General features: G+C 41.7%; 3 protein-coding genes across 11 annotated transcripts in view; 2 read left to right on the top strand and 1 right to left on the bottom strand.

The window, feature by feature from the left end:
* Positions 1-222: 222 nt before the first annotated feature.
* LOC309719933 (E3 ubiquitin/ISG15 ligase TRIM25) lies at positions 223-2,783 on the bottom strand. The gene is made up of 6 exons (XM_082556360.1): positions 2,110-2,783; positions 1,896-1,991; positions 1,567-1,800; positions 1,464-1,486; positions 1,218-1,351; positions 223-1,130 (listed from the first exon to the last, which is right to left on the bottom strand). Exons 1-6 carry the CDS (start codon positions 2,704-2,706, stop codon positions 520-522), a joined length of 1,695 nt encoding a protein of 564 aa, XP_082412486.1. The 5' UTR covers positions 2,707-2,783; the 3' UTR covers positions 223-519.
* A 245-nt stretch (positions 2,784-3,028) lies between these two features.
* On the top strand, positions 3,029-8,943 carry LOC309720605 (delta-1-pyrroline-5-carboxylate synthase-like). 2 transcript variants are annotated; one of them, XM_082557670.1, is made up of 17 exons: positions 3,029-3,100; positions 4,216-4,333; positions 4,464-4,615; positions 4,707-4,856; positions 4,980-5,084; positions 5,176-5,334; positions 5,475-5,565; positions 5,865-5,989; positions 6,090-6,234; positions 6,327-6,400; positions 6,531-6,630; positions 6,832-7,052; positions 7,147-7,284; positions 7,374-7,569; positions 7,657-7,778; positions 7,938-8,220; positions 8,307-8,943. In XM_082557670.1, the coding sequence occupies exons 2-17, from the start codon at positions 4,237-4,239 to the stop codon at positions 8,486-8,488; spliced, it is 2,340 nt and encodes a 779-aa protein (XP_082413796.1). In that variant the 5' UTR covers positions 3,029-3,100; positions 4,216-4,236; the 3' UTR covers positions 8,489-8,943. The 2 variants fall into 2 exon arrangements, with proteins under 2 accessions (XP_082413796.1, XP_082413795.1); XM_082557669.1 differs by lacking the exon at positions 3,029-3,100 and adding an exon at positions 3,578-3,731.
* An 814-nt stretch (positions 8,944-9,757) lies between these two features.
* ate1 (arginyltransferase 1) overlaps positions 9,758-13,489 on the top strand; it is a 51,707-nt gene continuing 47,975 nt past the window's right edge. For 5 of the 8 annotated variants that reach the window (XM_082557678.1, XM_082557675.1, XM_082557673.1 and 2 more), the window contains exon 1: positions 9,758-9,942. In XM_082557678.1, coding sequence (XP_082413804.1) covers positions 9,843-9,942 — 100 coding nt within the window. In that variant the 5' untranslated portion in view covers positions 9,758-9,842. The remainder of the gene's footprint in view (positions 9,943-13,489) is intronic. The other 3 variants (XM_082557677.1, XM_082557676.1, XM_082557672.1) reach the window with 1 other exon arrangement.

The raw sequence follows: 13,489 nt of genomic DNA, 5'->3' as shown, positions 1-13,489 counted from the left end.
ACATGTGAGACTAAAGGCATGCATGTCCTCCATGGTCTGATGAGCAGTTTACACACGGGTCATTTACTTTATGAACTGCATCAAGGCACACATGAGAGCTGCTAAGCTGCAGAAAGAGATCGACTTTGCCACAGAGCAAATGCACTGTTTGAACCTGATACCACTTAATGAAATATTTAGCGTACATGTCAACTGCAGAAACGGCAATGCTGCAATGATTACATAACTTTAGTTTTGACATTATAAAGTCACGGATATGTCTGCAGATGTGTCTTCTCATATATTATTATATAACCTAATTTTAGCAAGACGTTAGAGGTAGGTATATTCGTTAAAAGCCGTTGTAGCTTTACCAGAGTCAAAGCCAATCACGGAAACTTGGTGGTAGTCAATATTTTTGACAACCTAGATTTGTACAGCACGCTGGACATTTTCACAATGTAATTTTATGTGAGCACAAATGGAAAATTACACTTAAAATAATTATTTGATCAGTGACTCTGCATCCCACAGAGGCAGTTAAATGGTTCCTGTGAGTTCACTTTTCTCCTCACGTGTATGCCAATCCCAGGGGTCCTTTATCCAAAACAAGGTAAGAGGCTGTGTGTTGACTCTGTTCATATCAATGCATGGGTTAAAAATGGGATAGAGAGGTTCTGTGCACTGCACACAGAAGGAGTGAAGCAGCCTCATAGCGTCGGCATCATAGAATGACAGCTCCCCCTTCTGGAGGTTTGCAAGTATGCCTAGCTTTCTGACTCTCTTTCCAACTGACAGCTGCTTTTCCTGAGTATCATGGCACGCCAGGTACTGTCCGTCTCCATGGTAGATGCACCAAGATGTGTTATTTACACCCAGACTGGAAGAACTCTGGCTTAAACTGGCTTTTTTATCGACTGACCCCGTGGTCACACCTATCATCCAGAAGGGCTTGTCTTGGACAATGACTTCCCAGTAATGCTGGCCACCTGTAAAACTCTCCTGAGCAAGGACGCTATACTGTGAGTCATATGGCTGAGGGCTCTGTCCTTCACCGAAAGGTTGGCGTCTCCAGTACACTTGTTTTCTGTCTTGGGACAACTCCAGCTTTGGATGAGCTGTTTTGAAGTCTAGAAGAGGAGAACTTAAGTCTGCAAATACAAATATTTACTTAGTACACAGTTATAATGATAATGAGAGTTGGATTTAGAATGTCAAAGGAAAAAAGCTTTACTAACATGACCACATTCGTGGAAAATGTTGGGACAAAGCGACCGAGAGTTCATCCACCAGCCTCTCTACTGTTCTCAGCTTCTCAGGGTCACAGAGGTCTCTGTTTACTTCTCGGATTGGAGCAAATTCCAAGGGATCACTGCAAATAAAAATAAAAATCATACCACAGGAAGGCTCAGTGAATAATTATATGGAGCAGCGTAAAGCATGGGCAATTTCAGGTTACAAACTGGACTCAGCAATATACTCACCAAAGATTCTGTGATGTGATTTGCTGTTTGAAAACAACAGGAAACATTTGAGCTATATTTGTGCTACACTTCTGGTCACGGTAAGTGATCATGTAAACCCTACCTGCAGAAACCGCAGATCATTGGTTTCCTGGAGAAGTGATTTGCTGGAGGCTCTGAATGCATCTATCTCTTTGATCTGAGCCTCTACAATGCTCCTCTGGGCCTCCAGCCACTCTGTCATGCATGTCTCCTCTGCGTCTATAATCTGCATCATTAGACGCTCATCGCCATTCAGCACGACGTGGATTCTGCTGTACTTGTCTGAGATTCTCTCTCTAAACTCTGCAGCAGAGGTCTATGAGATAAATGCATTGTTAGACAAACAAGAATGGCTTCCATCAATTTAAAAAGTTAAGCAATTTAAGAGTGTGATTTCTGTATTGGTTGTACCACTGTTTGTGTATACAGTGACTCCAGGTCTTTGATGGCATGTTCAGCTTCACTTCTCCTCTTTAGTAGCTGGTTCATTGTGGTCTCAAGCATACTCTAGAGACAGAAATACAACATGCCTCTGGTAAAACAACCAACCAAACAAACAAAAAACAACAGGAAGAAAATAGATAAATATTCCTCACAAGTAATGAAAAGAGATTATAATAATCACCTTAAAGTCTGCTTTGGCTTCATGCAGTTGAGAGGCTTTGTGATGTTTGTGCGTGCCAACCAGGACACACAAACAGCACACAGGTACCTTTTCCTCCATACAGAAGAGCTTAAGCTCATCGCGGTGCTCCCTGCACTTCAGAGACAGTGGATCGCTGGTCACCTCCACCACTGTGTGCTCCCTTAGAGCAGACCTCTGTTGGTGGAGCAGGGCGTGAGCCTGGCACAGCGAGGCATCGCAAGTCAGGCATGTTCTTATGGCTACTGATGGCATCTCTATGCAGTGGTCACAGCAAATAGTTGATGATGATTTAGTTTCACTAGTTGAAGCTGCTGCTTGTCGCTCTGCTGCTGACAGCGTCTTAGTGGTGAAGTCCTTTACTTTGGTCTGAAGGTCTGCATTTATCTTCAGAGTGAGGTCAGAGGGGAGAAATATCTGACACTCCGGGCAGAAGAAAGGCCCCTCATCAGACACATCGGTTTCCCAGACAGCCTGTATACAGGTGAGGCAGAAGTCATGCCCGCACTGCAGCGTCACAGGATCAATGAAGAAATCCTGGCACACAGGACACTTCAAAGTTTCCTCCATGGTCCCCATAGCTCTGTGTACAGGTGTTATGGTGGCTCAGTGTGCACTGTGCTTCTGACTGTCCTGCTCATTAATGTTTCACGGGTCTGTCCTGGCATGCACAAACGCCACTCACGTGGCTTTAGTGTCACATTACTGAAGACTGTTTGTTTTGGTTTTTTGCTTCACTAGCAGGTTCAAATGGTTGACACACAAATTAATGGCACAGTTTCAAAGAAATTGATTAAAATACAAGTCAACAGTCCAAAATGCAGGGTCATTTAATAAAAAAAATGACAGGAAAAGGGAATCAATTTAGTGTGAAATTTCTTTCGTTTGAGCACAGGTGTGTGATAAAGTAATCTCAACTTGAGATCTCATAGGACGCTTGCTCTTCCGGGTGTAAAAAGAGCCAGGAAGTCACGTGAGTACTTAAGCGAAGCTTGTTTTATTTTGTAAAGATATAATTTCGAAAACTTGAAAAAAGCGATATTAGTTGTTTACAGTCACGCTTGTTGTTGTCAGAATTAAATTACAAAATATTTCCCTTTAAAAAAATATGTTATTGCGATGTTATATTGCCCCTAGAAGAAACGACATTACTTTTTAAAATACGCCTATTACTTGTAATTATAAATAACAATAATAGCATAATACATATTGCAAAAGTCTGCATTCTCTGTGATATAGACGGTGCATGCTGATAAAACTGTTCTGCACTCTTTACACAACCCAATCTTCGTTTCAGCGTTAAGTGTGTAGTACTGTCACTCGACGTCTCTGTACTTGTGGAACCCGTGCTCACTCACAAAAAAATAAAATAAAATTCATGCGTACGTTAAAACTTTCTTGCGTAAGCCAACGTCTTATGTCGTTCCCTCCCCCCGATATTTTATGTGCACGTCGTTCGTGAATAGCATTACGGCACTTCCCACACAACGTGGGCTGTGGATGTGGCAGTGAAGCGCTGCGATTCTCACTGAATACGTGTCTTCATTTCGCCGTTCACTTACAAGTGTAGCTGTGGTTGGCTTTCCAGGTCTCCATCTCGCTGGGTAAGGAGTCTTTTATAAAAAATCTCTTCCGCCTGTTCTGTCGAAAACCGAGGCAAGTTAGGCAGCTCACAACAGCTAAAGCTAGCTAACGTTAGCTAACCTAGGTATGTTTTGACAGAAGTACTCGACACGTAGCTGCTATAGTCTGATAAACTACCATGCAAACTGCAGTTCGTTCATATGTATTACAGGTTAAACAAGTGAAAAGCGCCCAGTCTATTGCCCTGCCTATTATTGCTGGTATTTTTCTAAGCTAACTTGGTGCAAAACAATCTTTAATGGGTCAGTGTGTCAAGTCCAAATATCGCATAACACTGATAAGAAGAAGACACATGATGCAGAGCTTTCAAGCGACAGCAAAACTCCATATATCTATTTAAAACGTTGGCGTCAAGCCTGTTTGTTTTACCCAGAAGCTGCTTATTTAATTTGATGCTATTCCATTGTTAAACTAACCATGCATTGCTTTCTGTGCTCATCACAGTGGTCCTGAATTTTCAGTGCCATGTTTGCCAGGTTGGCTTCCTGCTCTCCTCTGCCATTCAGAACACGGCAATCAAATGTGTGCCCAGTCTACATCAGAGCCTTTTCCCAGGCTAAATGTAAGTGATCAGCCAAGTGCTTCATCATACTAGGCTTGTACACAAATCTCAGGATCACTTCGATATGTGTTGGTTCTTCCTCGGCTGCCTATGCCTGTTAAAATGTGATTGTTTTCTTTATTCCCCGCAGTCGTTCTCCCTCGACCCCATGGGAAGTCCTTTGCACACCGCAGTGAGCTGAAGCAAGCCAAACGCATTGTAGTGAAGCTTGGGAGCGCTGTGGTGACGCGTGGAGATGAATGTGGTCTGGCACTGGGACGACTGGCTTCAATAGTAGAGCAGGTAATAATGTTGATACAAAGTGTCTTTTATAGAGGAATGACTGCTCCAAAGAAAAGAGATCTTAAATGTTATTGTTTCTGTGTTCCATCAGGTGGCCATGCTACAGAATCAAGGCAGGGAGATGATGATTGTTACGAGTGGTGCTGTGGCATTTGGGAAACAGCGACTGAGACATGAGATACTGCTGTCTCAGAGTGTCAGACAAGCTCTGCATTCTGGGCAGAACCAACTGAAAGACATGGTGAGTAAGCTTTAACAGAAGGAACTTGGACCCTCTATTTTGTAAATGTAGACTGTATAACAGTGTGCTGATTTCTTTCTTTCGAAATCTTGTTAACTTTGTTTAAATCTCACTGTCTTTCAGACAGTCCCAGTTTTGGAAGCAAGAGCCTGTGCAGCTGCTGGGCAGAGCGGTCTGATGGCGCTGTACGAAGCTATGTTCACCCAATACAGCATCTGCACTGCACAAGTATGTGCTCTACGTTTGGCATAGAATAAAATACCTACAGCATCTGACTAAAATGTCACATACTTCTTCACATTTCTTTCCACCTCCTTAGATTCTGGTCACCAATCTGGACTTTCACGATGAACAGAAGCGCCGGAACCTGAACAGCACGCTACATGAACTGCTCCGTATGAATATCGTCCCGATAATTAACACGAACGACGCTGTTGTTCCACCCCCTGTTCCCAACAGTGACCTACAGGGTGTAAATGTGGGTACACCTGTTTTTGCATGCAATGTTTCCTTTGCACCTGAGTGAGAGAGGGAAGCTTTTAAAATGTAGTAGCAACTGAACTTGTTACTGACCTGCGCGGTGTTTTTTGCTTAATGAAAAATCGTTTTGTGTTTCAGGTAATAAGCATCAAAGATAACGACAGCTTGGCTGCACGGCTGGCTGTTGAAATGAAAGTAGACCTACTTATTGCCCTGTCTGATGTCCAAGGTACAGATATGACTATTTAAATAATATTTTCTTTAATTTGCATTTAAGAATCACAGTAATGGCCAGTATGTTATTTGTGTAGATTATGTTTATGTTTGTATGTATAATAAATGTGAACCATTATTATGCATAGTATTACAGCAACTGCCATATATGTTATTGATGCTTTGCTTTTATTCATTAATGATTGCCAGGTAGTCATACATTAATAGAAGACTTTTTTGGTTTTTTTTCGCGTTTTTGTTAAATCAGAAGATATCTATGTATGTGTGATTTTATTTTTCTTATTTTTTCCTCAGGCTTATACGACAGTCCGCCAGGAACAGATGATGCCAAGCTCATTGATATATTCTATCCCGGAGACCAACAATCTATCACATATGGGACTAAATCCAGAGTTGGTATCGGCGGCATGGAAGCAAAGGTCAGTGTGACAGATAATAGTTCATCTCACTATATGAAGAGGCAGAGTTCTTTCAGTAATGAAAATGTTGCATTACACTAAATCATGTTGTGTGGCTCAGGTGAAAGCAGCCCTCTGGGCACTGCAGGGTGGCACCTCAGTAATCATTGCCAATGGCACAGATCCAAAAGTCACCGGTCACGTCATCACAGACATTGTGGAAGGGAAGAAAGTTGGCACCTTTTTCTCTGAAGTGAAACCTGCAGGTACTGGGTAAAACCACTCAGACAGAGCATTTGAATCTTTTTGTTGTGGTTTGAGGATTTATGCTTGATGTTGGTGTTATTGACACCACCAGGCCCAACTGTGGAGCAGCAGACAGAGATGGCACGACATGCAGGCAGAACCCTGGCCTCCCTGCTCCCTGAACAGGTAAAGGGGGAAAAAATTATCCTAATTAGTTGCACAGGGTCACAAAATTAAATAAGTTCTACGTCGTAGTGACAGCAGTGTCAATTAATTTTGAATTGTGTTGATCACATCTATGTGTTTGTTTTTTCAGAGAGGGGAGATCATCTGCTGTCTTGCTGAGCTCCTTACAGAAAAGAAAGAAGAAATTCTTAATGCAAACAGGAAAGACATGGAGCTAGCAACAACATTAGGTACAGAGGCAGAGAGCTGGCACACGGATTAGCGTAATCCATACCTGAATGTAGATCTGTGACTCAGATACCATTGTAGTCTGTTTTGGTAGGAGTCATTGGGTGTGGCATCGCGTAGCAGAGCATTTACTCCTGCTTGGCAACACGTTTCTCTTTATTGATTGATGCGCCAGCATTTTTATTCATACTTTACTCTTACAGGTCGTCTGTCCCAGCCTCTGATCAGTCGCCTGAGTCTGTCAACAGCCAAGCTGAACAGTCTTGCCATTGGCCTGCGTCAGCTCGCCGTTTCCTCCAGGGACAGCGTCGGCCGGGTGCTGAGGAGGACTAGAGTGGCCAACAACCTAGAACTAGAACAGATCACGGTCCCCATCGGTGTCCTGCTGGTCATCTTTGAGTCTCGCCCTGATTGTCTGCCACAGGTCAGACCATGTCTACGCAGTCTGGAATACTTTTTTAAAGTCTTTGGTTTTATATGTGTTCAAGAAGAGTGACATTTTAAATGCTATACTTCAGGTGTCAGCACTAGCAATTGCAAGCGGAAATGCTTTGCTCCTGAAAGGTGGCAAAGAAGCTTCCAACACCAACAAAATTCTACATCAACTCACTCAAGAGGCCCTTTCCATTCATGGTGTAGCAGATGCCATTCAACTGGTAAGACTAAAAATCATTATAGAAATATAATTTTAGTTTCCTGGTAGTATTTTATTTGTTGCGATACACTAAAAGAATTTGTGCTGTAGGTGAGCACACGTGAGGAAGTTGAGGATCTGTGCAGACTGGACAAGATGATTGACCTAATCATTCCAAGGGGCTCATCTCAGCTGGTCCGGGAAATCCAGAGGGCAGCCAAGGGCATTCCTGTTTTGGGCCACAGTGAGGGCATCTGTCACGTCTACGTCGACAGTGATGCCAGCATTGACAAAGCTCTTGATGTTGGTAGGTTTTTAATTGCATTTAATTGCATTTGTCACTAATGCAAACTGACTGGTTTTGAATGATTGTACAAACTGTGTTTCTTTCCAGTCAAAGACTCTAAATGTGACTACCCTGCTGCCTGCAATGCCATGGAGACTCTTCTTATTCACAGAGATTTGCTGCGTACTCCTGTGTTTGACCAGATCATTGACTTGCTGAGAACAGAGCAAGTAAGAAACAGGATTATTTGGGTGTATGCTTTGAATGAGATTCAGAAATAGGAAAAACAGCAAGAGAATTTAACACTTTACCAACGTCCATAAATACAGTAAATTACATTTGTTTGTTTTTTATTCTTTAACAAACTATTGGTTATTGCTTTCTTACAGGTAAAGATTCATGCTGGTCCTCGCTTCGCATCCTATTTAACTTTTAGCCCATCTGAGGTCAAGTCTCTGAGGACAGAGTATGGGGACCTGGAATGCTGCATTGAGGTGGTTGACAGCATGCAGGAAGCTGTGGACCACATCCACAAATACGGCAGCTCCCACACTGATGTCATTGTTACTGAGAATGAAGAAACAGCCGAACAGTTTCTGCAACAGGTGGACAGCGCCTGTGTATTCTGGAACGCCAGCTCTCGCTTTGCTGATGGCTACCGCTTTGGCCTTGGTGTGTATTTACCTTCAAGTGAACCTAAACTACCACTATGTTGAAAATAAAACAAGGTATTTAATTTTACTTTGTTTATTTTGCAGGAGCTGAGGTTGGTATCAGTACAGCACGGATACATGCCAGAGGACCTGTAGGTTTGGAGGGACTTTTGACCACCAAGTGGGTCCTTCGAGGGGAGGGACACACAGTGGCTGACTTCTCTGAGCAAGGCAGCATGAAATACCTTCACGAAAACATCCCTGTGCCGCAGGGGAGTTTCAATTAGAAACCACTGAACAACATAAAGTCACGTGTTTATTTAGAGGTTTGTGTCTGCCTGTAGCATTTCAACTCACAAGCTGCTTTCACAATCCTGTTTAGGTCTATTTTGTTGTGTGGTTGGAAGAATGGAGGCAACTTTTATCAGACAACCAATATCCTGGTTTTGTGAACCTATGAATCCATGTGAAACCCAAGAAAATTGACTGGTGGCTAAATGAGAGAAAACTGTAAAAGTAAAACAGAACTTAGGACTGGACAAAGCGCTTTTCACTCCAACGCCATTTTTGTAATTGCATAAAACTAAATCATTGTTCCAGCGGTGATTTTCTAAGTTATTTTTCTACATGCAAACTCTCCCTTGGTCTTGTTTATGCAGGATCTTGTTTTGGATTTACTTTGCTGTCTTTCCTCTTTGCACAGATAATTTAATAAATATGGTGTACAGTTCTTTAATTATAACTTGTGGAATTTTATGTGTCACAAAGCTTTTGGTGAGAAATCTGCCCATTTCCCCCCCCAACGAAGGTCTTTATTTTTGTAATTTTTTGTTTTAGTTTACTTAATCCATACTATGTTTAATTTAAGAGTGGGGAAGCAGCTGTTGGTATATAGCCTGATTTCGGTTATTACTCTATTTAATTGATAGAACTGAGTTTTTAAATAATCTTCTTTTGATTACTAATGTTAGGACTCACCACAACTGATCATCTGCCTCCCTCTCATCCTGTCCCGTGCATCCTTTTCTGTCACACCAACTCTCTGCATGTCTTGCTTCACTACATCCATGAACCTAGTCTGTGGGCTTCCTCATTATCTGTTACCTAGCTGCTGCATCTTCAGCATCTTTTGTCCAGTATGTCCACTACCCCTCCTCTGCACATGTTCAAACCATCTTAACCTTCTTCTCCAAACTTTATCTCTAAAGTTCTCAGCCTGAACTGTCACTGATAGACAGATTTACAATCCTGTCTATCTTTGTCAGTGAAAGTGAGCATTTTCATCTGCCACCTCCAGCTTCACCCCTTGTCTTTATGCCAGTGCCACTGTCTCCAAACCGTACATTCAGAACATGTTCAGGCCTCTGAACATGCCTTCATCCTCTCCCCTGCCTCTATCTTCTTAAATATGAAGTTATAAAGTCATTTCTACAGAATGCGCTGCAATGCATTGTTTATTTTGATCCAAAAAACAAAAGCTGTTTCATTATTTGAGTGTTACTTGTAACACTTAAACACTTTTATCAGAACTCCCTTTGTTTTACGCACAACTGATGACGTATTTGCTGTGGGTGGGGTTACATGTCGAGCAAGGCTTGCCCGGTCACCTGTCTCAGCTGTCAGCTGTGCTAGATCTTAAAGATGGCAGGAAATAAGTCTTACACTATAGTAGAATATTTCGGGGGAGAAGATGGCTACCGCTGTGGTTACTGTAAAAGCCAAACGGGAAACTTCTCTCGTGGTAAGCTGGGGATGAAGTGTGTGTATATGTGTGTCTGTGTGGAGGATAGCCGGGGTTCTCTGAACTGGCTTGTGCTAATGACCTAGCTCCGTCTACTTTCTGGCATAATAGCCGGCTAACTGTTTTTTGCACTGCACCTATCCCTAATGTCAGTGTATTTGAGTATGTTACATAGACTGTACGCACACTGCGAGTGTAACTATTATTTAGCGTTAGCCTGACATCATTTAGATAGGTTTAAGGTTATTGACCTAGCTCAGGTTTTAGCCGTTAGCTTCTAGCCTAGCTTTTGCTTTCTGGGAAACGGAAGAAGGTTTGTAGAATAAATCAGTTAAGGTTATTGTTGAATGTTTTTTCTGTAGGACAACAATGTTTAACTTGGGGTGTAACAATGCAATTGTAGCATGTTAGCAGTAGATTTGCAGTAGCACCAAGCTAATAGGTAGTCTCTTAAACAGCAGGACGGAGAAGCAAGGCTGCTGCTCTTAGAAAGTGCAGCTTTCTCTTTTTTTATTTGTGATGTGACGCCGAGTTTAGGAAATCCAGGATATTTTATATTTTACGTGGTTTAAAAGTCGTATAATATCCAATAGGTGACAACGAGCGAGGCATGTGTTATAGTACTTTCTCACACTTTGTTTTGGTGTAACAGGTAATGTAGATTGTACTTGGCATTACTTTTTCTTGCGAACTCTGTTCTCTAGCTGTGAGTGACAGAGGGATAACAGTGTACTAGTTGAACAGCCTAATTATAAATGCTGACACGTGGCTATATTTTGGAATATTTAGTAAAAATGAACCTCGATGATGCAGCGATTCATTTTACTCTTACTTTTTAAAAGATCTCACTTTCACATAAAAATGAAAACTGTGAGAAGGTAAGAGGACACACTGGTGTCATTGATTTGATCTGAGCAGGGCTGAGACAGGTTGACTATAATTAGGGAGGTCCCAGTGTAGTCAATGAGCAACTGGGCACATCGCCTGCAGACGAGAGCTGATGTCTAATCTAAGATAAGAGTGTTAATCTGTTCCTGTTACATCATATGGGTACGACAGCTTGCAGTGAAGAAGGGAGACTTTACTACCTGTGTAATTCTTGTAACTATGTAACAGTGCTACAGGGTGGAAGTGGATGCAGGTCAAGCGTTATCTCATGTTATATTCTCACTGGCATCATTTTATTTTCCTGGAAAGATAAGATAAGATAAGATAGAACTTTATTAATCCCTCGGGTGGGTTCCTCTGGGAAATTCGATTTCCAAAAAAGCATCTTATGCTGTAGATGCATGGATTATGTATATTATATACATACAGTATATATGTAAGTCTACAGTAAAGACGCACTGCTACTATATACAGTATATAGTAGCAGTGCGTCTTTACTGTAGACTTTTCTGAACAGGTGCGTCATATGATGTTTTCCCTTGGTGTGATTGGTGCAGTGATATTATCAACAGTGTTGTCAGATACAAATCAAACGCAACTCCTCACAACAAGAGCACAACATCTGCTCTCATCTGTGTTATTGTGTCTGTCATGCCTGAGTGAAGGCTGAAGAAGGGATCTGGTGTGAGTGGTGAAAACACACTCCAGGTGTGCTGTGAGCCACTGTACTCTTATCCCGCCTGCACATGGAATCTATTCTTTGTATTTTAGACTCATGATTCCTGCCTAACAAATTAGCAGGGCTTTTTGATGACATGTATTATGTTCAAATAAAAGGAGTTAATTAATCAGCATAATTTAAAGCCTTTTAAGTTCATTTTATATGCTCATTATTGGTTTTAATGCACATGTATATGAGAATGGGACATTTCTGCAATTTCAGAGGGTGTGATCATTTTACAGTCATAGGCCAGAAATATCCGAGAGACTAAATGTGTAGGCCCTAAACTTTTTGTATTTAAGCATAACTTCTCTGGGGTTTTAAACAGAGTGAATTTCAGTGCTCTTTATTTTACCACTGACAGATAAGATAACTGAAGATCTATGTAACGGGGGGGGGGGGACAATGATTTGAATAATGCAACATAAGAAAAAACAGATTTTGACATACTGTTTACACGTTTATTTATGATGGTGATTCGGTTGTATAGACATACAGTCTAGAAAGTTTTCACAGGAACTTCATACAGACCTGTGAAAAACTAAGGTCACGTCATGATTCATTTGTAGAATCATCATATTGTAGCAGCAGTAACTTGAAGGAATCATTTTCCATAAGAAAAATGATATGATTTTGTCTCAGTCTTTTCACGTTGTTTTGGAGGAATTCTTTGCAACGTTGCTTCAGTTCACTGAAGTTTGCAGTCATTAGTTTATACCCAGGCCCCTGTAATGTCCCACCACACCGTTTGAATTTGGAGGTCTGGACTGTAACTGGGTCACTGCAGTGCCTTTGTTTTTTTTCTTTCTTTGTCAGCCATTCTGCTGCTTATCGCTTTGCATGACTCAATTGCTACCAACTTTTAGCTGGTATGTAGATGGCTTCACATTTGCCTCTTGAATACTTGAGTATACAGAGGAGTTTATAATCAGCTCAGTGACTGGAAAGTAACCAGGTACAGTGGCTGCAAAAAACCAAACACCACTGCAAAACATCCCCTCCATCACTGTGCTTGACAGCTGGTATGAGCTGTTTACGCTAATATGTTTATGCTAATATTATGCATTATGGTAGATATTTCCACTTTGGCCTCATCATTCCAAAGGACACTGGTCCAGAAGTGTTGTGGTTTGGCCAGATGCAACTTTCAGACATAAGCTGTGCTGCAACATTCTCTTGAGAGAAAAAAGACTTCCTCCTAGTAATAATAATAATAATAATAATAATAATGATGGATTGGATTTATATAGCGCTTTTCAAGGCACCCAAAGCGCTTTACAATACCACTATTCATGCACTCTCACATTCACACACTGGTGGAGACAAGCTACAGTTGTAGCCACAGCTGCCCTGGGGCAGACTGACAGAAGCGAGGCTGCCTAGTGATCTTTCCAGAGAAGTTGTACATGTTCAGTGGTTTTCTATCTGTACTGTATTGAACTTTAACATTTAACACATTAACTGAGGGCTCCAGACTCTGAGATGTATCTCTTGGTTGTTTGCCTTTTCTTCGACTTTGGGATGAATTTGTTGAGACTTCCACTTTTGAGACAATTAACACACACCTGAACACTCCAGACAAGCAAACTGCCCAAATCTCTGCTTTGGTAGCCTTGGTCACACTTCCTGATGATCATTTAATCAAGTGATTTGTATAGCAGCACCTGACTGCTACTTCTCACCCTAGATCAGTGGTTCTTAACCTTGTTGGAGGTACTGAACCCCACCAATTTCATATGCGAATTCACTGAACCCCTCTTTAGTGAAAAATAAAATATGATTTTTTTCAAATTCAAGACGTAGATATGTTTTTTACTGGTGCACAAAATGAGCCGTGCATGTCACGGCGGAGGCTCTGCCCAAACCCCTGAGACTGACTAACCGAACCCCTAGGGTTCGATCAAACCCAGGTTAAGAACCACTGCTCTAGATCCTATG

The sequence above is a fragment of the Aulonocara stuartgranti genome (genome assembly GCF_965226115.1).
Source record: "Aulonocara stuartgranti genome assembly, chromosome: 13".
Classification (NCBI taxonomy): Eukaryota; Metazoa; Chordata; class Actinopteri; order Cichliformes; family Cichlidae; genus Aulonocara; species Aulonocara stuartgranti.
This window is presented reverse-complemented; position numbering and strand designations above follow the sequence as displayed.